At 37.8% G+C, this 25,056-nt stretch overlaps 1 protein-coding gene across 2 annotated transcripts in view; it reads right to left on the minus strand.

Annotated features, from left to right (window-relative positions):
- Positions 1-25,056, minus strand: part of LOC126469912 (UV excision repair protein RAD23 homolog B-like) — a 153,604-nt gene that overhangs the window by 107,761 nt on the left and 20,787 nt on the right. For both annotated transcript variants that reach the window (XM_050097277.1, XM_050097276.1), the window contains exon 3: positions 13,936-14,560. In XM_050097277.1, the coding sequence (XP_049953234.1) occupies positions 13,936-14,560 (625 nt within the window). The remainder of the gene's footprint in view (positions 1-13,935; positions 14,561-25,056) is intronic.

Below are 25,056 nucleotides of genomic sequence, written 5' to 3' on the forward strand. Positions count from 1 at the left end.
ATAAACTGGGCCGAACTTTATGAGGCAATGCGGGAATTTAAGTGCCTGGATTGGAGCATTTAATAGAGGTCACCCTAAAATACCCCCAGTGTACAGTGTGAGTGCAGTCCAGGCTATCACCTCAGTTTCCCACTCGAACTGTGCTAAGGAAAGGATATGGGCTTTCCTGACTACTTTTCAACCTGACATTTGAAAAACTGGTGCATGAATCAGGTACTCAGACAAGAGACACTATCTGCCATAAGTTTGAATAATTGCTGGGATATGCAGGTGACTTGGATTTAATGAGCAGAACACTTGGAGATCTACAAAGCGCATTTTCAACTCTAAAACTGAGTGCAGAGAAGATGGGCCTGAGAATTAATGAAAGAAAGACAAAGTATATGTATACTGGCACTAACCAACACTTACAGCCCACAATAACCTTTGATGGAATGACATTACAGTGAGTGGAATGTTTCACCTATCTGGGCTCAAAGATAGAAGCAAATGGCACTAGCTTTACTGATATGACTCACATAAGTGCTTCTAACCGATGCTGCTTTGGAATGTTGTAACATATTAAATCCAAGCTTATATCACGACGGACTAAGTGCTGACTTTACAAAATGCTTATACGCCCAGTACTTACTTATGGCTCACAAACATGGACAATTACAAATCAGGATAAAAACAAACTGAGATCACATGAAAGAAGTATATTGAGGAGGATTTTTGGACCTGTATATGAAAATGGTACCTAGAGAATGCTAAGAAATGACAAAGTTTATGACTGCTGTAAGGAGGAGGATGTGATCAAGTTCATAAAGCTGTGTAGACTGAGATGGGCTGGACATGAAATGCAACTAAATGAGAGAGATCCCACAAGGAAAGCCTGCTGCAGTGAACCTGGAGGAAGAAGAGCAAGGGGACGGCCTAGGCTGAGATGGAGCAATGAGGTCAAGTCGGTTGCCGTAACTGGAGGTCCACAGTGAAATCCAGAAAGGAATGGCAGAAAATTATTGAGGCTAAGTCCCACCTTGGGGTGTAGTGCCAATTGAAGAGAAGAAGAAGCAGGTTTTGTCATCATCAAATTGGGCAGGCAAAGAAATATAATATTGAGAAACGCCTTAAATCAGATATGCATTTAGTTCATGGCGGCAAATGCGGTTGCTTCTCAACAGTACAATCATTTGTTGAAAAACTGAATATAGCCAAAGGGAAAAAACAAAGGCCATTTCAAGGAGATGGGGGTGGGGAGACATTGACGTTTTTTGTAAAAGCAAATATTCCAGACAAAATGTTCACCAACCACCACTTTAACAGTCAGTTTCAAAGCACTATGGCTATTTTCCTCAGTCAAGTAGCATAGCAACCTTTTACATTGTGCGTCTACCCGTATTTACCAAAATAAATGTGAATATCAACAAAAATAGACACCACATTTTTCAGTCCCTAGTAATTAGCAGAAGTACAATGCATGTGGAGCTTATTCCACAAGCACTCTACAGCAATGAGTTTGATTATTTACATTCACAGCTCTGCAGTATTTTAGAAATGACAACACGTTTCCTGCTAATCGTATTAACCCCTAGACTGAGCTGTTCCTTGTGCCGCTATCTGTTCCCGCCCGTGTAATTAATCCCCTGCTTCGCAGTGCCTCTTGTAGTGTGCCATAATCTGACACATTTCAGGGCACTTTTCTCAAATTGAGTGATTGTTGCGACTGGTAGGTTGTCAACAACTGAAGGGCTGAAAGACAGATTGTGCCACATCATTTTCATGTTTTTAGAGCTGGGGTCAAATACAGGGAGCAAAAGGATAGTTACAATTTGTACAAGAACCAGATGGCAGTTATAAGAATCCAGGGGCATGAAAGGGAAGCAGCGGTTGGGAAGGGAGTGAGACAAGGTTGTAGCCCATCCCGGCTGTTATTCAATATGTATATTGAGCAAGCAATAAAGGAAACAAAAGAAAAATTTGGAGTAGGAATTAAAATCCATGGAGAAGAAATAAAAACTTTTAGGTTTGCCGATGACATTGTAATTCTGTCAGAGACAGCAAAGGACCTGGATGAGCCGTTGAATGGATTGGACAGTGTCTTGAATGGCGGATATAAGACAAACATCAACAAAAGCAAAACGAGGATATGGAATGTAGTATAATTAAATAAGGCGATGCTGAGGGAATTAGATTAGGAAATGAGACACTTAAAGAAGTAGATCAGTTCTGGTATTTGGGGGAGCAAAATAACTGATGTTTGTCAAAGTAGAGAGGATATAAAATGTAGACTAGCCATGACAAGAAAACCGTTTCTGAAGAAGAGAAATTTGTTAACATCGAGTGTCAGGAAGTTGTTTCTGAAAGTATTTGTATGGAGTGTAGCCATGTATGGAAGTGAAATGTGGACAATAAATAGTTTAGACAAGAAAAGAATAGAAGCTTTAGAAATGTGGTGCTACAGAAGAATGCTGAAGATTAGATGGGTAGGTCACATAATTAATGAGGTGGTACTGAACAGAAGTGGGGAGAAGAGAAATTTGTGGCACAACTTGACTAGACGAAGGGATCGGTTAGTAGGACATGTTCTGCAACAACAACGGATCACCAACTTGGTGATGGAGAGAAGCGTGGAGGGTAAAAATCATAGAGGGAGACCAAGAGACGAATACACTTAAGCAGATTCAGAAGGATGTAGGTTGCAGTAGTTACTAGGAGATGAAGAAGCTTGCACAGGATAGAGTAGCATGGAGAGCTGCATCAAACCAGTCTCTGGACTGAGGACCACCACCACCACCACCACCACCACCACCACCACCACCACAACCAACAACAACAACAACAACAACACAGTGGACACCATCTGTTGATTGTTTGCTTAGCTGAGTGCTTCACAAAATCATTGTTGTGGTCCAAATCCCTCATAATACAATATAACAACAGGGTAACTAAAACTCACTCTAAGAAATCACAGTTCCCTTTAGAACCATAGTGGGCCATATCCGAGCAGCTGGTCAGAACAAATGACGTACCATGTGATGTAAACATTCAAGATGGCTGACATAATACAAGTTTTAAAAAAAGGGGGGGGGGGGGGGGGAGGAGGAGGAAACGTGTGAAATTGTGATCAGTGAATGAAAAATACTAGCAAAAGGAAAATAAAAATGGGTTAGTGCAGGACACTGACTTTATCGTCTGTATAATTGGTTCAAATGATGTGGCCAAAAAATGTAGCAGAGGCTTGCGTGTAAATGCTGCAGAATTTTTTACAAGCTAACAAATGCAGAAACACAGTAGTTGCCACACTGCCTCATAGGCAAGATCTAATTTACAGATCATGTGTAAACAAAGAAATTTGGAAAACAAATATTAAAATAAGGAAACTGTGTTCTCAATACGCTAAGTATGTTGTACTGGATGTAAGCGAGCTTCATCGAAATCTACACAAACCATGGAATGCATTTGAACTATGAAGAGAAAAGGTTTGATTGTAATCATGTTAGTGAAATAATTAAAGAAAAACTTCTAAGGAATAGAACAATCTATCAGATTCCTGTACATCCTTCCAACAACAGCAATGGGATACAACCTGGTAGAACAAGACAACCACCATCAAGAAGTGAGGATATTTACTAGTCACAGGTGAAGAAAGCACCTCCATAGTTCATCCTAGAAGTGTTCTTCAGATTAAAATGAAAGGAAGGCAGAGACAAATCAGATATGCCAAGTGGAAACCCCAAGTTTATAACTGTCCATCAAAATGTGCAGTCATTGTGAAACAAAATAAATGAGCTTGAAGTATTACTGTCAGATCAATTAGAAGAAGTGTCTGTAATGTGTTTTAGTGAACATTGGCTAACTGTTGAGGTGTTAGCAATCACAAGTACACAGGGTTATGTTACAACACCTCGCTTCTGTAGGAAAATATCTACACATGGAGGAACATGTATATTTATGAAAGACAATATCAGCTATTTCTGCCTAAAATTTCTCAAAAAGTTGGGAAAAGAAAGTGATTTTGAAATTTCTGCTGCAGAACTAACCTCAATAAAAACACAAAAATATTCTTTACCCAACTTGAAGGTAATCTTGACAGTATCAGGAACCTAAACAAAACAATTATACTACGTGGAGATTTTAACACCGACTTTAAAAAAGTTTCAAAAGATAGAGATGATCTTGTGGCTATTTGTGCAACATACAACCTGCTCCCAATTATAAATTCCCCTACCAGAGTTACAAGTGTATCCAGCACCACAATTGATATGATACTGATAAACAAGGAAAGCCATGAATATGCAGCTAGAAACTTCAACACAGGTTTCAGTGACCACTATGCACAGCTTCTTGACATATCTTCAATGCTGAACTTAATTAAACAAACAGAAACAATAAAAATAGGGAGAAACTTCAGCCATCAAAACATTGGATACTTTAGGAATTTACTGAAGAAGGAAACCTGCACTGAAATGTACAGATACGAAAACACAAATGAGAAGTTCAACATATTTATGGATATATTTACACTTATTTTAACATGTCATTTCCATCTAAAAATCAGACAATCAAGAGTAGTAGGCTTAACAGAAAAAACTGCTGGTTGACAACAGGTATAAAAAAAGTCGTGCTGAAAAACGAAGATTACATGAGATCTCCAAGTCTTCCATAGTATCCAATGAATTCCTTAAATATTTCAAGAATTATAAAATGATACTTAAAAAGTTATCAAAGAAGATAAAGTAATAGCAAATGACTGCTATATAAATAACTCCAATAACAAAATGAAAGCTGTATGGAGTACAGTGAAACAGCAAACTAACAATGTTTCTCCTCAAAATTCCAATATTAAATTGAATTGTAACAGTACAGACATTAATTATCATAAAGAAATAGCAAATGTGTTCAATACTTATTTTAGCAATATAAGTGAGCAATTAATCACTGAAATCAAACTTTGGAATACAAACGGGACTGTATCATCTGTAAATAGCAACACAAATCCTACCTGACTGTTTCTGTTTCCAAAAACCCAGAATGAAGTCCTGTCAGTTATCAGAACTTTAAAAGTGAATCATTTCACTGGAATAGATGGCATCCCAGACAGCCTTATTAAAAAAAATGTGGAGATCTCGTTATTGAACCATTGTTCTTCTTCCTCCTCCTACATGGTCTGGCCCAGTGATCTTTTAGTTTCTCCACATGGCACCTTTCAAATCTTTTTAACTTAGGTCCCGTTCTTCCTTTACACTGTACGTTTAAAAGGCCTCTGACCAGGAAATGATCACTCCCACCTTCGACACCCCGTGCTGTCTTAACGTCTACAACCCATCTCTTGGTTCTTAAATCAATGGCAACATGGTCTATTTGATTTATAGTTCTCCCATCTGGTGACACCCAGGTGCCCTTATGTATGGTTTTCTGCTGGAAGTTTGTGGTGGAGATGAACAACCCTGATGATGTAGTGAAGCTAATGAACCTCGCCCCCATTATCATTGCTTAGGTCATATAGACTGTGCTTTCCTGTTGTGTCTTGAAATATTTGTTCTTTCCCAACCTTGGCATATATCACCAAGGAGGATCCTCAGGTGTCCATTTGGTATAGCGTCCATCACTGCCTCTAGCTGTGCACAGAACTCATCTTTCACTTCACTTTTGCTCTCCTCCATGGGAGCATGACAGTTCACAAAAGCCGCCTTAATCTGCTTTACATCCACTGTTAGAGCAGATATTCTTGGGTTGACAGACACAAACTCTGAAACATTAGTGGCCAATGTCTTACTGACGCAGAAACCAGTGCCTAACAGATGACCTCGTTCACAGGCTCCATACAAAATAGTACAGTTTTCAACATCCATCCTTTCAAACCAGAATTTTCCCATCAAGCCTAAAAACAGCTAAGCTCAAACCACTATTCAAAATACGTAAAACGAATTAAATGGCTAACTACAAGCCCGTCGCTCTACTTATCTGTATTCTCAAAAATCATAGAAATTTTTTTTTTCAAAGACGAGTAACAGATTTTCTGAATGAGCATGAAGTACTATCCACAGTGCAACAATGGTTCCAAAAAGGTCAATCGACTGATACAGCAACTTTTGAACTATTAAGGGAAGTATTTCAGAAACTAGGTAATGGCGAAAATGTCATTGGCATATGTGTAGATCTCTCTAAGGCTTCTGATATCATAGATCACACAAAACTATTGCCTAAGCTTGACAACATGGGGATTAGAGGAATATCTAACAATTGGATAAAGTCATACTTAAGCGGTTGAAAACAAGTGGTTGAAGTGCAACATCAAAATTTCATCAAACTCACTCAACACTATTCAAACAATGAAACCATTAAATATGAAGTGCCACAAGGTTCAGTTCTGTGACCTCTTCTATTACTTTTATATGTGAACGAACAAATTCTGCGAGATCATCATCTAGTTTGCTGACAATACAAGTGTGCTAGTGAGTGGGAAAGACATGGAAATGCTTCAGAAGTCTACAACAGAGACACTGAACAATATTGAAAATTGGTTTAGTCACAACAAATTGGTAACAAATGCAAGTAAGATGGTGGCACTAAATTTCTATAACGTGAAAAAAGGTGAGCAAACTGTTCAGAGTCAGATTTCTGACATAGACCTTCAGAATATAGACAACATTAAGTTCTTGGAAGATAATCTTAAATGTGGAACTTATATTGAAAAAGTCTGTAAGAAATTAAACACTACATGCTACTTAATGAGAATATTAGAGGGATGCTGCAACAAAGATTCTCTGAAAACTGCGTATTATGCCTTTATATACTCACAACTGAAATATGGAATTATTTGCTGTGGTAACTCTTCTTAGCCAAAAGCTCTTTAGACTACAAAAAAGAATTATACTGCAAGAATAATGGTAGGTTGTAAAATTGAACAAAACCTGTAGACCTTTTAAAAAACTAGATATCCTCCCACTTCCCTGTACATATGTGTATGAGATAACTGCGTTTGTAAAAAATATTCAATGGAAAAGCCCACTCTCTTCCAGAAAAATGAAAATATCCACTCCTGAAACACCAGGCAAAAAGGAAACTTTCATTTAGAACCCACCAACACCACCCTGAATACAAAAGGAACCCTGTATTATGGGAAAGTTATTTATAATAAACTTACCCCACAAATTAAAACAATAAATGATCTGGCAAATTTGAAGTCAACTGCTAAGGCATATTTGACACATCACTGCTTCTATAGCCTCCACGAGTTTCAGGAAGTTCACTAGTGATTTGTGTCTTTGCCTTAGTGATGTGTCATATAAATGTTACTACAAATTTAATTATCTACCATGTAAATTGTGCTGTAATACAAATATTAACCTGCTGGTACAGTACATGCTGTTCCTGCTTTAAAATATCTAGTCAATTTTTTGTACAATATTTGCTCTGTATATTGTAACTCAGTGACCATTTAATGTAGAAATAATGAAATTAATGCAAATTTAATATAATATTTTGTTATACATTGACTCGTCAAACGTCAGAATGTACTCTTTGTGTATACATGATTGGCAGGACCAATAAAACTCAACTCTACTCTAGAGTATGTTAATTCAAGTGGGAAACATGCATCTGCAGAAACATACCCAGACAAAGACTGTAAATGTGGCTTACGACGTTTTGAACATTTGGGCGATATGAAATACGGGGCACATATGCATGATATGTTCTGGTTCACTGATGATTTTGACCAGCAAAATGGACAAATTTCAGGGACAGTTCATGAAATGAAAATCAAGAAATAATGTGGAAATACTAATTCAGAAGACAGGCATAAACAACATTCACGTTTTTATTACACCAAATTGAAGGTATGTACTGAAACGTTACAGCTAGGACCTTTCTTCTTCTTTGAAGTTTCTTACCACCAGATTGTCACCCACATTAATTAACTGAAAAGCTAATAACATGTGAACATAAAGGCTAAGCATATGAAAATATGGACAACATAAGTAATGCTACACTTTTGGAACTGTTATGGTGAAATAAAGCTGTAAAAAGTATTCCTTATGCCTCAAGTTTGAAAACACGCTATTTACTTATAATCAGTAAAATACAGTTATGATCATAGTCTATGACACATATCTGAAATATGATGTTATTCACGAGTGTGTGTGTGTGTGTGTGTGTGTGTGTGTGTGTGTGTGTGTGTGTGTGTCGCTGTGGGCCTGTCTTGCCCATCACAGTCATTTTAAGATAATAGATCAAAACTTTCTAGAATCAGGTCATTCTTTTCTCCCAAATGAAAGAGACTTCAGTAGTACTGAATCTGCTAAACACATAGCCAAACCTCTATTTTCAGTAGACAATTATGTGGATCTCATAAAACACTGCAGGAGATAGAAACCTTTTACAGTAAAAAAAATGAATCAATACAATGTGTTAATTTTCAACGTGCAAGGAAACTGTAGATGGTGAAAAGGCACAATGACTGAAAATTAAATGCACGAAATTTGACGCATCTCAACCATGTCGCTACTGACTAAATGAAATACAAAGTTGGAAAATTACTGACATTTCACCAGTGAAAAGAGGTAGAAACACTATGAAGGTCAAATCTGCTGTTCCTTCTAACTGGTTTCTGACACTAGCTTATCAAGAAGCAGTTAAAATAACTAACTAAATATGAGCACCTAATGTCTTTGTTATCTTATATTCCACGAATTTCACATAAATTTTTCCAGAATTTGGAGGTGGAAAATTTTGCAGCAAGAGGGGGTTTGGATACGGCCCACATATGATTTTTCTAGTTTGACCATAAAAACTTAGAGCCATAGTGGGCCATCTACAAGAGTATGAAATATGTACTACTGTGTACCATTATTTTTAGGACAAGATATTTGTTTTTTAATTTCATGTTGCAAGTATACTTTCACCAATGTCTACTTTACATAATAATGTTAACAGTTCAAGTAATATGCATTCAACGAAGTATGTGAGGTACTAAACTTTATGTCCATTTTTCTCAGTTTCAAGGAAGTGGCATTTGGCCCACTCAGGCTATGAGCTCCACAATTTGAAGCTTTCAGCAGCAGAGATGTGTACTATGAAAATAAGCATGTTACAATAGATTTATTTTGGCAGTCTTATGAAGGTTTTTGGTGCAGAAGTAAATGCATACAGAATACTTTTGGAAAATAGATGTTACAAGAATTTCATCCTTCGAGTAAAACATTTCAAAATCATGTTCCTAAACTATACCTTATAGGAATAACACTGCGAACAAAGAACAGAAATCTCAGTAGTTGGTTAGTAACCATCTGTGAAAATGCAATCGTCATTTCATTGTACCCACATTTGAACTTACAAACTGTTCAGCATTTGCTCGGCTCATTAATTATTATGGTTAACAACCTATTGTCAAAAACGAATGTTAAAATACCAAGTGAACCCTTTCAGCTGGTGTAAAACTCTTAACTTTGTAAAGCCTCCTGAATGTTGCCAACTGTGGGACCAAGCACTGTTTATCGAGCATGTAGTGCAGCACTGCCACTGCCAGGCAGGCTGAAATCAGTTCATCGAGCATGGTCGAGGGGTTAAATTTATTTACGAATGCAATTGTGGTTGTTGTGAGATTCTAAAGCTGAGTGTGTAATGGTCTTTTCAATTGCCTGTCTGCAACTCGATGTGCTATCTTTTCACTACGCAGCAAAAATAATTCCTACCTAACTCATGTAAACACTACACTCTATTAATCACTGTGCAGGCATTTGTGTTATTTCTCATAATATTAAGTTCACAGATCCAAATATCTGACCATTGGATTTCCTGCCACCAAAGAGGTCAAAGTTCCTAGTAACCATTATGCCCAAGGATAGTAACCCCAGTGGACTCTAAAAATTATACCCTGGCAGCTCCCGGAAGGCGAACTGCCTGTGTCAATAACCAGTAGACTGCCAGTTAGTGGGAAATGCTGCGAGTTATGGAAAACACGGAAGCTATAGTGGAATGACCGAGTGCCCAAGTCTGCAAGCGAAGCATAATACATTGTGGAAGTGAGAGATACTGTCATACTAGTGACAAAGTTTGGTTGGTTGATTTGGGGGGGGGGGGAATGGGAGAAAACAGCAAGGTCATCGGTTCCATCAAATTATGGAAGGATGAGGAAGTTGGCTATGCCCTTTCAAAGGAACCATCCCAGCATTTACCTGAAGCGATTTAGGGAAATAATCGAAAACCCAAATCTGGATGGCCGGACGCGGTTTGAACTGTCGTCCTCCCAATTGTAAGTCCAGTGTGCTAATCACTGTGCCACCTCACTCGGTATATATGAGGGTGGTTTGAAAATGTCTCAGAACAGAATAGAAAGAAAGTACTTACATCACTGAAACTTTTTTTTTCAACGCAGTCACCTTGTAGATTAATGCACTTAACCCAATGATATTCCAGTGCCTTGATCCCATCTCAAACATGAGTTTCCTCCAGGCCTGTAATTCTTCGTTTGAAGTGAATCTTCATCCACCAAGAAAAATTTTCAGTTTTGGGAAGAGATGGAAGTCTGACGGATTCATATCTGGTGAATAAGGTGGGTGTGGCAACAATTCATACCCTAGTTCATGTTATTTTGCCATGGCGATGGCATGTGTGTGGGCGTGCAATGTGTTGTTGGAAGATGACTTTCTTCATTGCTAAACCTGGCCTTTTTTCGAATATCTTTTGTTACAATTTGTCCAGGAGGTTACCATAGTACTCTCCACTAATTGTTTGTCCAGTGGGGACAGTATAATGAAGGGCATTCAATATGGATTTCTTGAACAAATGCCTTACAGATGATATGCCACACTGAACTGAACTACAAGGGACATTTGTTAACATTATAGCAATGGTTTTTTAATCATCAACTCCAGAAGTACGAGGGGTCAGGTAGAACGACAAAGGTGAAGACGTGATGAACATGAAGTTCAAGATTTACATAAAGTGCGGAACCATGTGAATGGATAAGAATACAGGTGACTCTCACTTATAAGATGAGCAAAAGAATGGATGCACAGAACAACAGACCAATATCACTTACATCCATCAGCTGGAAAACCCCAGAAATAAAGCTCTAAAAAGAGCATGACCTACTGAAAAGAGCCTTCTTTTGAAGAACTGGAATGGATGCAAGAAACCGTACTTGTCTGGAGGTAATCAAATACTTCAACATAATAGACACAGATTCCATCTTCTTTGTTTATAAAATAGTGTTCTAACACTACGAAACTGTCAACACATAACCAAAATAAGACCGGAGACATTCATGAATATACATTTGGTTTGAAGAGTTTCACATGTAAAACATAAAACTGTATACGGGATGTCACATATTAGTGACAGTAACACCATGTGTGTAATATCAATTACAACCAACAGCATACTACGTTTATTCACAGATGATGTCTACAAAAAAGTATTACCCCTGGGCGATAGTAAGGCAATGCAGAACACTAGGCAGTATTTCACCATGTTCACTGAGTGGCAGCTCTGTTTAAATGTGGATAAATTAAAGACTGCCACAAAATACATGAAATAATGCAATCTTAGATTAGTGGTAGAAGTCTGGCACCTGTCGTCTTTGTAGTAACATGAAACTGAACCAGTATTTGAAACCAGTAGCAGAGAAGCAAAATGCGAGTACTGAGGGGATCCTTGGTGCATCTGATAAGGAAACAGTGTGATGCAATGGAGTGAAATCCTGATCAGATGCTGTGTCAATTTGATGATGAGTGTGACAGCTAGTGGCCACAAGGTGGTTTGCTTATTTAGGAGGAGTAAATCAGCATGCATCGAGCAGCAAGCAGCTTGCTGTCAGGCACACGTTCTTCAGGAAGAGGTGCTCTACATCACCCCAGAAGACGAGCTGTCAGCGGATGGGAGTGGGAAAAACCTTGTTATTGTGAACCGTGTGAACTGTGAAAATGCTAAGAAATAGTGACTCCCAGAGAGACTGGAAAATAGTGTGGGGCTATTTTGTATTGTTCACATTAGTCATGATATTTCACAAATGAATAAAGATATTCCTCAGGGAGAAATGACAAATTAACAAAGTTGAGATGGAATTACTGACCTCTGAGCTATCTAACGTGATCAGCAGTTGAAGAGTGACAACTAATCGAGAAACATTTCACTACCACATCTTGAAATTATTGAACTCTGTTTAATAATACTGATATAACACTCAGTCAAGTGTCAACAGACAGAACTCTGCGACAACTATCTACATATAGACTAAATTGCATTATTTACATGTTTGCTTAACTAGCAAGAGACCATCACTAACTACTTTTGAGAAGCTATGCAATTAACAGAATGTCACACACACCAGCATGCATTAGCATTAAGACCTAGATATTAGAAGAAATATAAATGTCTTCATTTTTATGCAAATTAAGATAAAAACTTAGATGATGTGTAACACGTATCATTAATATCATCAACTGTGTGTGAACTGGAAGTGCTACATCAATTCTGAGTCCATAATTGGAAAGAGGGGGCTCTTTCAAATAGGAAAAATGTCCTACTTTTTGTGCCAGAGTAAAATTGGGATGTATTTTGACTGTTCAAATTCAAAGATTTGTACTTTATGCAAATGCTACAAATAACAAATAACTCATGAGGTATTTCAGTTATATACATAGTGTTGAGTCATAAATTGTGTATGACATGGTACACTTATAATGTAAATATCATGTGTTGTTCAAAAGACCTGAACTTTTCAAATCTCAAATCACACAGTGTCGGGTGTGGGCCAACAGTGAGGTAATTGGTGGAAATTACAAGACGTGTGTGTGTGTGTGTGTGTGTGTGTGTGTGTGTGTGTGTGTGGGGGGGGGGGGGGGGGGGGGGGGGCGTGAAGACTACATACAAGATGCATTTGTGCAAAGTAGCTGTCTCTGTCTGGATGGCAGTTTAACAGCACTGATAAAGTATTTGTTGTGAGAAATGTTAATTTCAAGGCTTAATTTTTGGAGGAACTCCTTGTTTGGCATGTGATGACCAAATAAGACGTGTTAACTATTGAAGGGACTTAGTGCTGGGGTGAAGCTAGGCTCCAGACACTAAAAGTTGTTGGTACAGAGGATACTCAATCAGTGCTTTGATGGGAATTGGTATAACATAACTGTAGTGAGCCAGTTAAGCTCAGCTGGTCCAATGATTAACAACTCTCTGCACACATGTCTAAGGATAATAAACAATTAATTGAACTTTAATTCTCACATGTGTTGACAACCAAAATTTGAAGCCAGCCCTACATAACAATTATTTAGGAATATTTACAGACTTTTTGATGAACAATACTTCCAGGAGCAGAATGCGATGGTGCAAAAAATCCCTGTGACACAGAGGAGCACAAAAACATTAAATAGTTATCCGTTACATCAAGTTCCACTGTCAGGCTAAATGTGTCAACATTAAGAAAAGCAATCTTTATTTTAAAACCCCAGGTATGAGCAGAATTGTCACAACCACACACAAATGTTCTATCCTACAATACTGTTTCAGCATCTGATGTCCTTATGAACTGATTCTGGAAGTATACATAAGAAATCAAGAAATATGCTGCTAAGATCAGAACATGCTTGTAAGGTCGATATGACATACAGGTACAGTTTATTACTGATACTTTATGCAGATGTACAACAATGCTGCCTACACCATATTTCTCACCCAGAGACTCAGAAAATAATCAAGGTAAAGGTTCATACAGACACGACTTATGCATTTCCCCTGCTCATGTGGGAGTTACATAGGGCAGGACAACAACACAATTTTGGTATGAAGTGACTTCTGCCATGCACTGTAGGGCAGATGGTGGGGTACGCATGTAGATATAGGTATTTTCCTGATATCTTAATATCTGTATGAAACTTATGCAAGTGCTTTCATGGCATTTGTAGCCATTGACAATTACCACACTTTTCATTTTGAAGCAGAACAACTTACCCACTGTGCTCTTCTGTAGATGCACTCCTTTCACATTCAGTATCAGCAGGGGCACTTTGAGCAGAAGCTTCATTTCCACCACCGGAAGTCTGTTCCCTCTCCTCGCGTCCGGTCTGGTTTGGATTGGGAAGTACGTGGGGGCCATCATCTCCTCCAGGATGAGAGTCATCGCTTCCCGCAATCGGCACTGGCACACGAGGAGTTTCTCCAGCACTGGTTCTTGAGGCAGCTGTAGCTGGTAACGTTGATGATGATTCACTCTGAGCAGTGCTGGACAGAGGCTGACTCGATGAAGCTGATGACTTATTAGTTGCAGGTACAGTTGAGACAGTGGGAGATCTCATAGCAGTGGTAGTTGCAGCACTTGTGGGAGCTGCAGATGCTGATGTAGTAGTAGCTGGTGTGCTTGTGCCAGCTGTGGTAGTCGTGGTTGAAGGCAGTGAAGTAGCAGTCTGAGAACTAGAAGTGGCTGTGGAGTTTTCTGTAGACGGTGTTACTGTTGCCACGGTACTTTTTTCACCATTTTCGACAACTGGCAGCTTTGGTTTGCTTACCATAACAACAATGAATTTTTTCTCATCTATATTGTATTTGGACACGGGATCCTCGTCATTTAGTAGTTTCCCTGGAAAAAAAATTAACAGACTCAATAACTTGCATGAATTTCATTATCAATCACATGGACTCAAATGCATACACTATTCCACAAAAACTTGAACTTTGTGTAAAAATGTTACTCCAGCAAAAAACTGCGTCACTTTTTTTTTAATAATCAACAGGCTAATCAATGACTGAAAAAAAGTTTTCAAACATTTGCAACCTGATCAATATCTTCATGAATATGTTATGATCTGTGTGTGTGTGTGTGTGTGTGTGTGTGTGTGTGTGTGCCACAAAAAAGCATCTAATTTTGTCTATCAATGAAAGGGAATTAACAATCAGCTAGAATTACAATTATATTTGATGCACGAGATGAAAGGAATGTGCTCTGCAATTAATTAAATATCATCAAAATTAAATTTCATCCCTATCTAGCACATAATTTTAAGCTATCTGATACTTTCAAGAACACTGTGATCTCTCATTCAATGTGTGGCGGAGGCCAGTTGTTCTCATTGGCAACTGGGAGAGGACGCTAAAAACACCAGCACATCTCATGGTGTGTGTATGCTCACAATATGAAGAATTGTTCTTGGAACTGACCACTGAAGCTCTCATTTCTTTAAACCACATCTCTGAGACTTGTGTAACTACTGGGATCATATTAGTTCTTAGTCTTGCACTGTGAAGGTAAATGCTGCAGTGTTCCCCCATATAACTCACAAGTTTGAGAAATACATGATGTGCTATCAGTGTAGCTTGGTGTGTAGAACACAAAAAAGTGACAGAGGTTGAAGCACTTCTGGAATGTAACGGGTCTCACATAATACTTGGTACTGAAAGTTGGCTGAACGAGTGAAACACGGATCTTTGGGACAAACCCAATGTCCACTTCCGTTTATTAGTCCCAAGAGGTGAGTAGATTACCCATATTCATTGTGGAGAATGTAAGTCTACACACAAAAGGGAAGATAACAGATTAACACCTCATTGACCAAGAAGTCATCAGTGACTAGCACAGGCTCAGAGTGAGTAAGTACGGAGCAGAAAACAGATTGAGTTATTTTAAAAGGAAAAATTCCAGCATTCACGTTATTGATGGAAAACCTGAATCTGGACAGCTGGAGAGTGATTTCAGCCCCACTCCTCCCAAGCTCTGAGTTCAGTACCACAACCACTGTGCCATCTAGCTTGTTGTACATCAGCCAGACAAAATGTAAACATGATGAACATTCAAGGGAAGATCCCAGAATTACTCTCACTTGTTAACACCATTAATGTTCACCCAGTGCTTGGAACGGAGAACTAGGAGTAGCCAACAATAAAATATTGGGAAAGATAGATTGATACTTAATGCGCAGATGACAAATTAAGTTGCAGACAGGCACAATTGAAAGACACTTACACATAGCTTTCAGCCAGTCTTCGTCAGCTAAGGAAAAGAGAGAAATGTACACCATTCATGCACACCAAGCAACAACACCTCAAACGCACAAGACTGCTAAGCCCGGCAACTCGGGCCAGAATGCCTCGCTCAGCTGCGTGGTCGTGTGTGCGCGAGATGTGCTTTCTTGATCAAAAATGCCCAGAAATAGAAGATGATCCAAAGAAATCCAATACATTAAATTCCAGTGTTGTGTCACTGAAGACTGCAATGATTCTTTTCATTATCTGATAGACACAAAAAGGATGGAAGTAGGTGATTATGTGGGGTAAAAACGAATGAAATTGGTCAGAACGACAATTTCATGGCCAGTTGGCACAATACTCCCTGCAAAATAATTCTCAAACATTTCTCGGAAAACGTATTACGACAGAATTTGGAAACAAATCCATGACAGAAGTAAATTAAATCTGTTGGCAATAAACAGTCTTAACAAATTTGAGGATTACCAGAGGCTGAGATAAGCATTTATGAAACAGTTCCGCAGTAACAATAAAGGTAAAAATAACAACAAAACAGAAGAGTTAGCCCAGTTATTAAACAAGTTTAGAAAGAAGGCACCCTTTTTTCAAAATGGAGCAAGAATTTTTTAATTCAAGAAACTGTTTCAAGTCAAAGCTGTTGTGAGAAGGGGAGGTTTCTGTAGTTAATCAGTGGAGTATAGCAAGTGGGTGTAGGGCCACACATGGTCTAATGCAGTTGTTATGTGTTGAGGACTAGGCATTTTTTGGGTAAACCATGACAAGAGGCTCTCTTCCTTTAAAAGGGTCTAAACCAGTTTACAAAATACTTCAAGTGTACATGGAAGATAGAATGTACCATACTGGAGTGCACAAAGGCCACAGAAATTAGCTTATAATTATCTATTCACCATCAAAATGTGCAGCCAGTTAAAAATGAAGTTCACCAGCTTGAAGCTGAATTATAGTCTTCGAATAGTACAAAGCATTGGTGTAGAGTGACTGAAATACAGCAATAGTGCTTTCATCATATGAATGTGGAAGCTGCTACAGTAGAGCTACCTTAAAGGATAGGGGATCGCGTATTTATGCCACAGGTGGCATACATTTTATAGCTAGAGAAGATCTGATCACAATCAGTGTAGATGAGCATTTTGAATTGGTATTCAGTGAACAAACAATACTACACATCTGTAACAAGTTAATCATTTCAGTGCATGTAGTGCTCACAGAGCAGTAATGTAGGCACTTTCTTCGACAAATTGACTGAAGTCTAACAAAGAATCTCACCCCCAAAATGTTAATACATGGAGACATGAATATTAACTCTCAAGTGAGCATGCCTATGTATGACATACAGCAATCTCAAATAACACTGTTTTGTACTGTTCCAGTGTTGTTTTATAACTGCGAGCCCGTTCCTGTTCATTATTGCTTTAGCTAACACAGTGATAAGCTGCACAGTACATGGCAACAGGGTGGTACGGCGAAAGTTTTTTTTTTTTTATTATTGTTTAATTCAACGATCATTTAGCCCATATAATGCAAGTTTATTTTATCCTTGTGTAATTAAACTGCGATTTTGCTCATACATATTTACCTTGGTAACAAAGACAGGTAGCCTTCACATATGTGTAAAGTACCCCGTGAGCCCGCTCATGTTATAAAAATTGGCGTACCTGCTTGAGAGTTAACAGTTAACAGAGTGTTAAGGGTGAAGCTACTAATAATTGCCTACATATTTTTAATATTGTTGGCATGGCACAAAAGATAAATGCTGCAACTATGACATCAATAATGATACTGAAAGGGAAAATTTTAAAATCTTTATAGAGATCTTGGCCTCTTTGATCATTACTGTCAGATAATAGAGCTAAATACAGGCTCGGTAAAACCCACAAAACTGCTGAATTCTCACAAATTTGCAGATTTGATAAATGATTATTTCTCTGGTATTGCTGCAAAGTTTCAATAAAATCTTCCTAAAACACATGTAGCACCCACAACTAATTACACAGAAAGATAATAACAACATATACACAATAACTGAGATGAAGGGTTGTGTCAGGTGGATTGTGCCAGGAGGGAAAGGAAGCAGAGGAGCTGGAGGGTGGTTTGGGGAAAGGTTGCTGACATCTCAGTGGAAGGCAGTAGGTGTAAAGGATAGACCTCTAGATCTATAGGCATACTCCGCAAGCCACCATATGGTGCACGGTAGAGGGTACCCTTCACCATTACTAGTCATTTCCTTTCCTGTTCGACTTGAAAATGGAGAGACGGATAAACAACTGTATATATTTCTCCATACAAGTGCTGATTTCTCTTATCTTTCCTTTGTGGCCCTCACACAAAATGTACACTGGTAGCAAATACTGGTTTTCTAAATTTCTTAAATAGTGTTTTGCGAAAACAATGCAATCTTCTTCCAGATATTCTAAATTCAATGAGCATTTCTCTAATAGTTGGGGTTGACTGACAGCAGTAACATATCTGGCAGCATGCCTCTGAAATGCTTTGCTGTCTTCCGTAATCCGACCTGGTGAGGATTCCAAACACCCACAGGTGTTCTTTATGACGACTCCTTTACATATGAGCTACATTTTCCTAATATTCTCCCTATACACTGAAGTCGACCATTCGCCTTCTCTACAACCATCCTTGCATGCTCATTCAGTTTCATACTGCTTTGCAATGTTTTGTCTACATACTTAACCCACGTGACTCGAGCAGCACACCATTAATACTGTATTCAAACATTATAAGATTGCTTTTCTTACACATCTGCATTAACATATATTTTTCTACATTTAGAGCATCACACCAAGTACAAATTTTATCTAAGTCATCCCAGTCCTTCTGCAGGCACTCAATGACAATACCGTCCTGTATATCACAGTGTAGTCTGCAGTTGCAGATTGCTGCTTACCATTCCCATCAGATCATTTACGTACATAGAGGATAACAGCAATCTTATCACCTTTCCCTGGGGCACTTAAAATGACACCATCGTCTATGATGAACACTTGCCATGAAGGACAAGAAACTCAGTTCTATGACTTAAAAATTCTTCAAGCCACTCACATACGTGGGAAAATACTGTGTGTGCTCATACCTTTGTTAACAGCCTGCAGTGGCGCATGGTGTCAAATGCTTTCCATAAATCTAGGAATATGGACTCTACCTGTTACCATCCACGGTTTGAGGGATATAGTGTAGGAAAAGGACAGGCCGAATTACACACAAGCACTGCTTTCTAATTCCGTGCAGATATGTAACTAGAAGCTTTCATGTCTCATGTAAAATTATTATATTCAGAATATGCTCAAGAACAGGCTATTTTCCTTTGTTAAAAATATGGATTGGATTGTTGTTATTCTGATTGATTATAACATTTTAATAGCATTTACGGTCAATTTTCTCCCAAAATATCTTATTTTTATGTAATTAAATCTTAAAAATCATTAAATATCAAGATCTGGTTTCGTGATCGAAGATGCTCTGTTACTGGCTGATGCTCTGGTGAGTAAGATAAAGCTATACATTTATTAATGGAGCATTAGCTGAAGTTACGAAGTTTTTATGCACTTTTTCCATAAACAATTGCTATTTAGTGATGGAAAACATAATTACAATTTTCAAGTAACAATATAAAGGAATTTTGTGTGTGCTGGTAGTGGAAGCCCTGTGAAAGTTGATGTATTTATGCTCCACCCATTGAGAGCAGCAATATTTGCAACAACAGATATTCTTTTCCCTGCTCCCTGCAACATCATTTAACTCGCTCAATGCCAAGGAACTGTAGAACTTTTGAGACTGGATCCATATATTATAACTAGATGTTGACTATCAGTCATGAGCTACAACCCAAAGTGCAATAAAATTATTCTTGGCAAAACTTTGTGTGGATTTGTGCTGTAGAGGATACTCAGCAGAGATGCTGCATCCAGTAGATGTTCGGTGGCGCAGCGGATACTGTGTGAGACTCCAGATAAATAACACATGTTCGAGTCCTTGAAAGGTTATATATTTTAAACGTTTTACACAAAATACAAAAATTGCATTAGCAAGGACTGATTTTAGCAGTTGTTTCAATTGTGGGATGTGCTATGTATAGCTTGGACATTGACTTAAATGATTGAGTATGTTGTTTTATGTTCCTACCATGCCTTTTTTCCTTTTGAATTTCAGTATTCTTTTATAAAAACGGAAAATGAATTCAAATAATTTGAATGCCCACTAATACATTCCATTTGAGTAATGTGATGCCTGTGATGTCACTGGCTAGCTCGCTGCTTCTGCTGTCGGAGTGTTAATGTATGCTATGTATAGCTATGTATAGCTTCACATTAGTCTTAATCTGAGAAATGGAAAACAGAGGATAAATGCATTTACTTTGCGAACAAATAATTCACTTTTTTGGAATGCATTGCTTGTAGTGAAGATATCACCATATGCCTACAGAACACTGAAGTGGAGGACGTTGAGGTTATACGGAGAGATACAAAGTGTGCACAACATACAGGTGACACAAACGTAAGGGCTGTGAAGTTTGCGAATTTAAACTAAGGTTAACTTCTGAAGCAGACTCACTTCATTTTTACGTAAGATGATGAAACTGGAAAATTTTAAACAATACGGATCCTAGCTGGACAGTACAAATATAAAAACATTGTTTCTAATCAAGTAAAAAGTGTATGGTCACATTAACTAGGAAGTATCATTTTGAACATGACATGCATGAGCAGAGACTGCAATTGTAAGTGCACGTAAGCAGCAAGGAAAAAACAATAATATTCTGTTTGTGATTGGTGTGTTGCAGTTTTGTAATTGTGATTAAGTTTTAATATGAGAGGACTTTCATGTCATTTTAAAAATACGTTAAAATGTTCTTACAGGTTAGAATCGAATCAGTGATCTATGGGGGCCATCTTATAAAATTCGATGGTCTACCGCTCAACAACTGAGGTACCAAATAACTGAGATGTAGCTGGGTAAAACAACAGTTTTCACTAGGAGTTAAATTTCATTGAATGACGCTATCCTTTCATGTAACAGTGGGACAGCATATCTCTGATGTAAGTTAATGTTAACTTCACAGTGCAACACATTTTTAATTAAGTTAGTGAACTTGTGCATCAATGTGGTGGCAATTTGCCGGTACAGTGCAACCATATTTTATGCATCTTCCCATTCTCTGGAATACTCAAAAACAACTTTTCAGAAGTTTTTATATATGTATTTGTACAGTGTGGTACCACACATCATTCGTAACCCATTTTCGACAAAGTAAATTTAAAAGAAGACATCACTGTGAATTAACACTCCGACAGCAGCAGCAGCGAGCTAGCCAGTGACACCACAGGCATCACATTACTCAAATGGAATGTATTAGTGGCATTCAAATTATTTGAATTCCATTTCCGTTTTTATAAAAAAATACTGAAATTCAAAAGGAAAAAAGGCATGGTAGGAGCATAAAACGACATACTCAATCATTTAAGTCAATGTCCAGAAAACTGTCAAATACCCTATTCTGCAGCAAACCAACATTCAGGAAACTGGTCTTATTTTGCAGATCAATTCTTTCACCCTTCTTATATATAAAAGCTATCTGAGCTTTATTTCAAGTAGCATGGGACTTTACAGTCAGTGAGAGATTTGCAATAAATGCAAGTCACACTATCTGTAAAATCGAACTGGGATTCTGCCTGGACCTGACAACTTATTTGTTTTCAACCCTTTCAGTTGCTTCCCTACACCAGCAGTGTTTATTACTATTCCTGCGTGACGTCAAACAACGGTATGTCTCTACAATCCTCTTGCACGAATAATTCCTTGAATGCAAAATGTAGAACTTCATCTTTCCTTTTGCTGTATTCTATTGCCACAACATACAGGCAACAAGCAATCTGATTAATCCGCTTACTAATTTTACACAGAACCAGAATCTTCTTCGGTTCTCAGAAAGGTCTCTCACTAAGGTACAATACCTGAAGTTGTACGCTTCACACATTGATTTGATTATAAAAATACTAATTTCTACGAACTTTTGTCTGTCATCATTTCCTATGTTATTTTGTGAACAGTGTGTGCTACAATAACAGCAACCTCAGCATTTTCAGAATTATGTTTTTAAACCACAGTGGGTCTTCTCCGTGCTCCACGATCTGATTTCACTTTCCGTCCACTAACAGTAGAAGTGTGAATAAACAGATGCATAGCACTACTGAAGAAACTCTCTTGGATATACACTATTTGCTCAATATGTTGTTGTCTTTAATCTGGAGATTGGTTTGATGCAGTGCTCCACGCTACTCTATTCTATGCAAGCCTCTTCATCTCTGCATAACTATCACAACCTACATCCATTTGACCCTGCTTACTGTATTCCACCCTTTGTCTTCCTCTACAATTTTTATCCCCACATTTCCCCCTATAACAACTGACAATTCCTTGCTGCCTCAGGCTGTGTCCCATCAACCAATCCTTTTTTTTAGTGAAGTTGTGTCACAAATTTGTTTCTTCCACAGTTCAAGGAAATACCACCTCAATTTTTATTTGATATACCCACCTAATCTTCAGCATTCTTCTACAGCACCACATGTCAAAGCTTCTATTCTCTTCTTGCCTGACTTGCTTATCATCTACATTTCACTCCCATACAAGGTTTGACCCAAAATACACAGACACATAAGTTACCACATCTGATATGCTCTCACTATCATGATCCAAAATGGATGAGGCTGTTACAACAACACAATGCATCAGTTACCTACATACCATTCCCTATGCTCTTAGACCAGTATAAAATAAAGAAAGCACTCGGCTGTGATCAAATCTGAGCAAATGTTTTGTGAGCATTATACTGGCCAAACAGAAGATGTGATATGGAGGCTCAGTGAGTTACTGGCAATAGCAACTTTAACAAACTGAGGTAACGCCGCAGATGTGTCAGGCATCATATCAAATGCTTCTTTTATCCCCACATTTCCCCCTATAACAACGCTGACAATTCCTTGCTGCCTCAGGGTGTGTCCCATCAACTATATTCCAGTGATATCTCCCATAGTGACATGAAGCCCACAAAAAACTTTCAACACAAACAGAAAAAACTTCTTAATTTGCTTACTCATTTTCCAAATAGACACGTAGCATAAGACAGTTTGCAAACTGTCCTCCACAAAAACAAAATAACTCCCCGTCATTAAATATGAGGATACACTTCATGTGTCTCAAAGTTCTCAGTACCAACCATAATTTGTCAAGTTACTATCTCTTTCTGTACTTAGTAAATAAAAATGGTAATTAAGATTGAAAAGTACGATTTTATCTTATCAGCCATCTGTAAAGTGGGTGAAATGGTTTCTGGCAAAACCAAAACGAACACTGAATGTTGTAGATCACTGTGTTTATGGCTGCACTGACCTCCATTTGCAACAAGTATAGAGCTCCAAATGCTTTTTACAATATGGAAGCAGTCAGACAAGAGCATACAACAGCCAACAAATCAAAGTAAGAAAAAGATTCAGCAACAGGGTATAACACTGGTAATTTCAAGCATGCCTACCACCATCCTACTGAGCAAAAAAAGAACTGTACTTATCATGCAAAAAGAACTACTGATCTTTGTGAGAGAGAACCCATTCACTTTTCATTTAATCTGTGCAAATCTTGAACTTTTACAAGATCAATATTACAAAAGGCTGGAGTTTTGTATAAAAACCATCCCCAAAACAATCACGGACTTGTCTTTATGATGTTTGCAAAGCTATAAATAATTAGTTAAAGACAATAATATTGAAATACCTTTGAATTGTTTGTTATTACCTAAATGTTCCTGTACCACTATATTGCCTTGTGAGGGTGTTTGTAATATACAGTTTTAAGAATAAAAAGAAATACACAAAAAATGCAACACTACTGAAATAGCTTTTGGTGTACATACAATACTGATAAGAAAGAATGGATCTTGTACAGAGACTACCTCAGCAGCAAAACACTAAATATGAGTCTGAACTGCCCTGAAACAGACAGCAAAGGCAAATGTAAGAGAACATAGGCTTCAGGCTATGTTACAGATCATTGCCACCAGAGCCCACATTCCAAAAACTAATACAGACAAAAAAGAAATACTGTCAACTTCCCGGTTTCTTCCTGTTTGCGTACGTGTGATGTCATATGCCACATCGTAATTATGTTATGGGGTAAAACCAACCTCTGGAATCAGTATGGTCCTCTGACTCGAATTTTTACTTACAAATTCAAGTCAACTCTTTGCCTGAAAGGTTACACTTTATACCTTTTCAAACACTTTTTCCTACACTATAATATCATTTACATGAGTAACAAAGAATTCTCTTAGATTGAGGTAGAGTTTGATGTATAATAAATAAAAATGACTAAGCATCTTCTGCAGCAATGGAACAACAATGAATTAAGAAAAAGCTAAAAACCAAAACAGACACATAATGCAGGCAAATGAAAACCTTAACAACAAATGGCAACAACACAACAGGTACTGCATTTCATTTCCAACTATGTGGTGATTCACAATATGGTGTCTTTGAAGTGTATAATTATGTAAAAATATGGACAAAACTGAAGATGATGTACCACCCATCAGTTTTGATCTATGACATCATCAAAATGGTGGACACCCCTATTTCAGCCTTATACAATGTGGCGCCTGTGATGTCACTCATTACACATACAAATAGTCAAAAATAACATGAAAAAAATTTGACATCAGAGATATACTGCTAGAATAACGCATTTTTGAGAAAGGGCAAGCTAAACATATGACAATCCTAATAATGAAGACATAGCAAAACAAATGCTACCACAAAAATCAAGCAAACAATTCTCAGTAGTAACGAACTCACAATAAAAATTGGTATCGGAAATCTCAAACAAAGGCCAAGTACCGCAAAATCAAAATTCATCCATATAACTCAAACTCCACAATAGTTACCAATCACACTGCAACATAATTACCAACAGCTAACAACACAACACAACACAAAAAACTCATTAAAAATGGTGTTAACACAATTTCTATGTACAAGAAAAGCACACTTATGCACATAAATACACACAACATACATGCCACAATAAAAA

The sequence above is a fragment of the Schistocerca serialis genome, chromosome 3 (genome assembly GCF_023864345.2).
Source record: "Schistocerca serialis cubense isolate TAMUIC-IGC-003099 chromosome 3, iqSchSeri2.2, whole genome shotgun sequence".
NCBI classification, from domain to species: Eukaryota; Metazoa; Arthropoda; class Insecta; order Orthoptera; family Acrididae; genus Schistocerca; species Schistocerca serialis.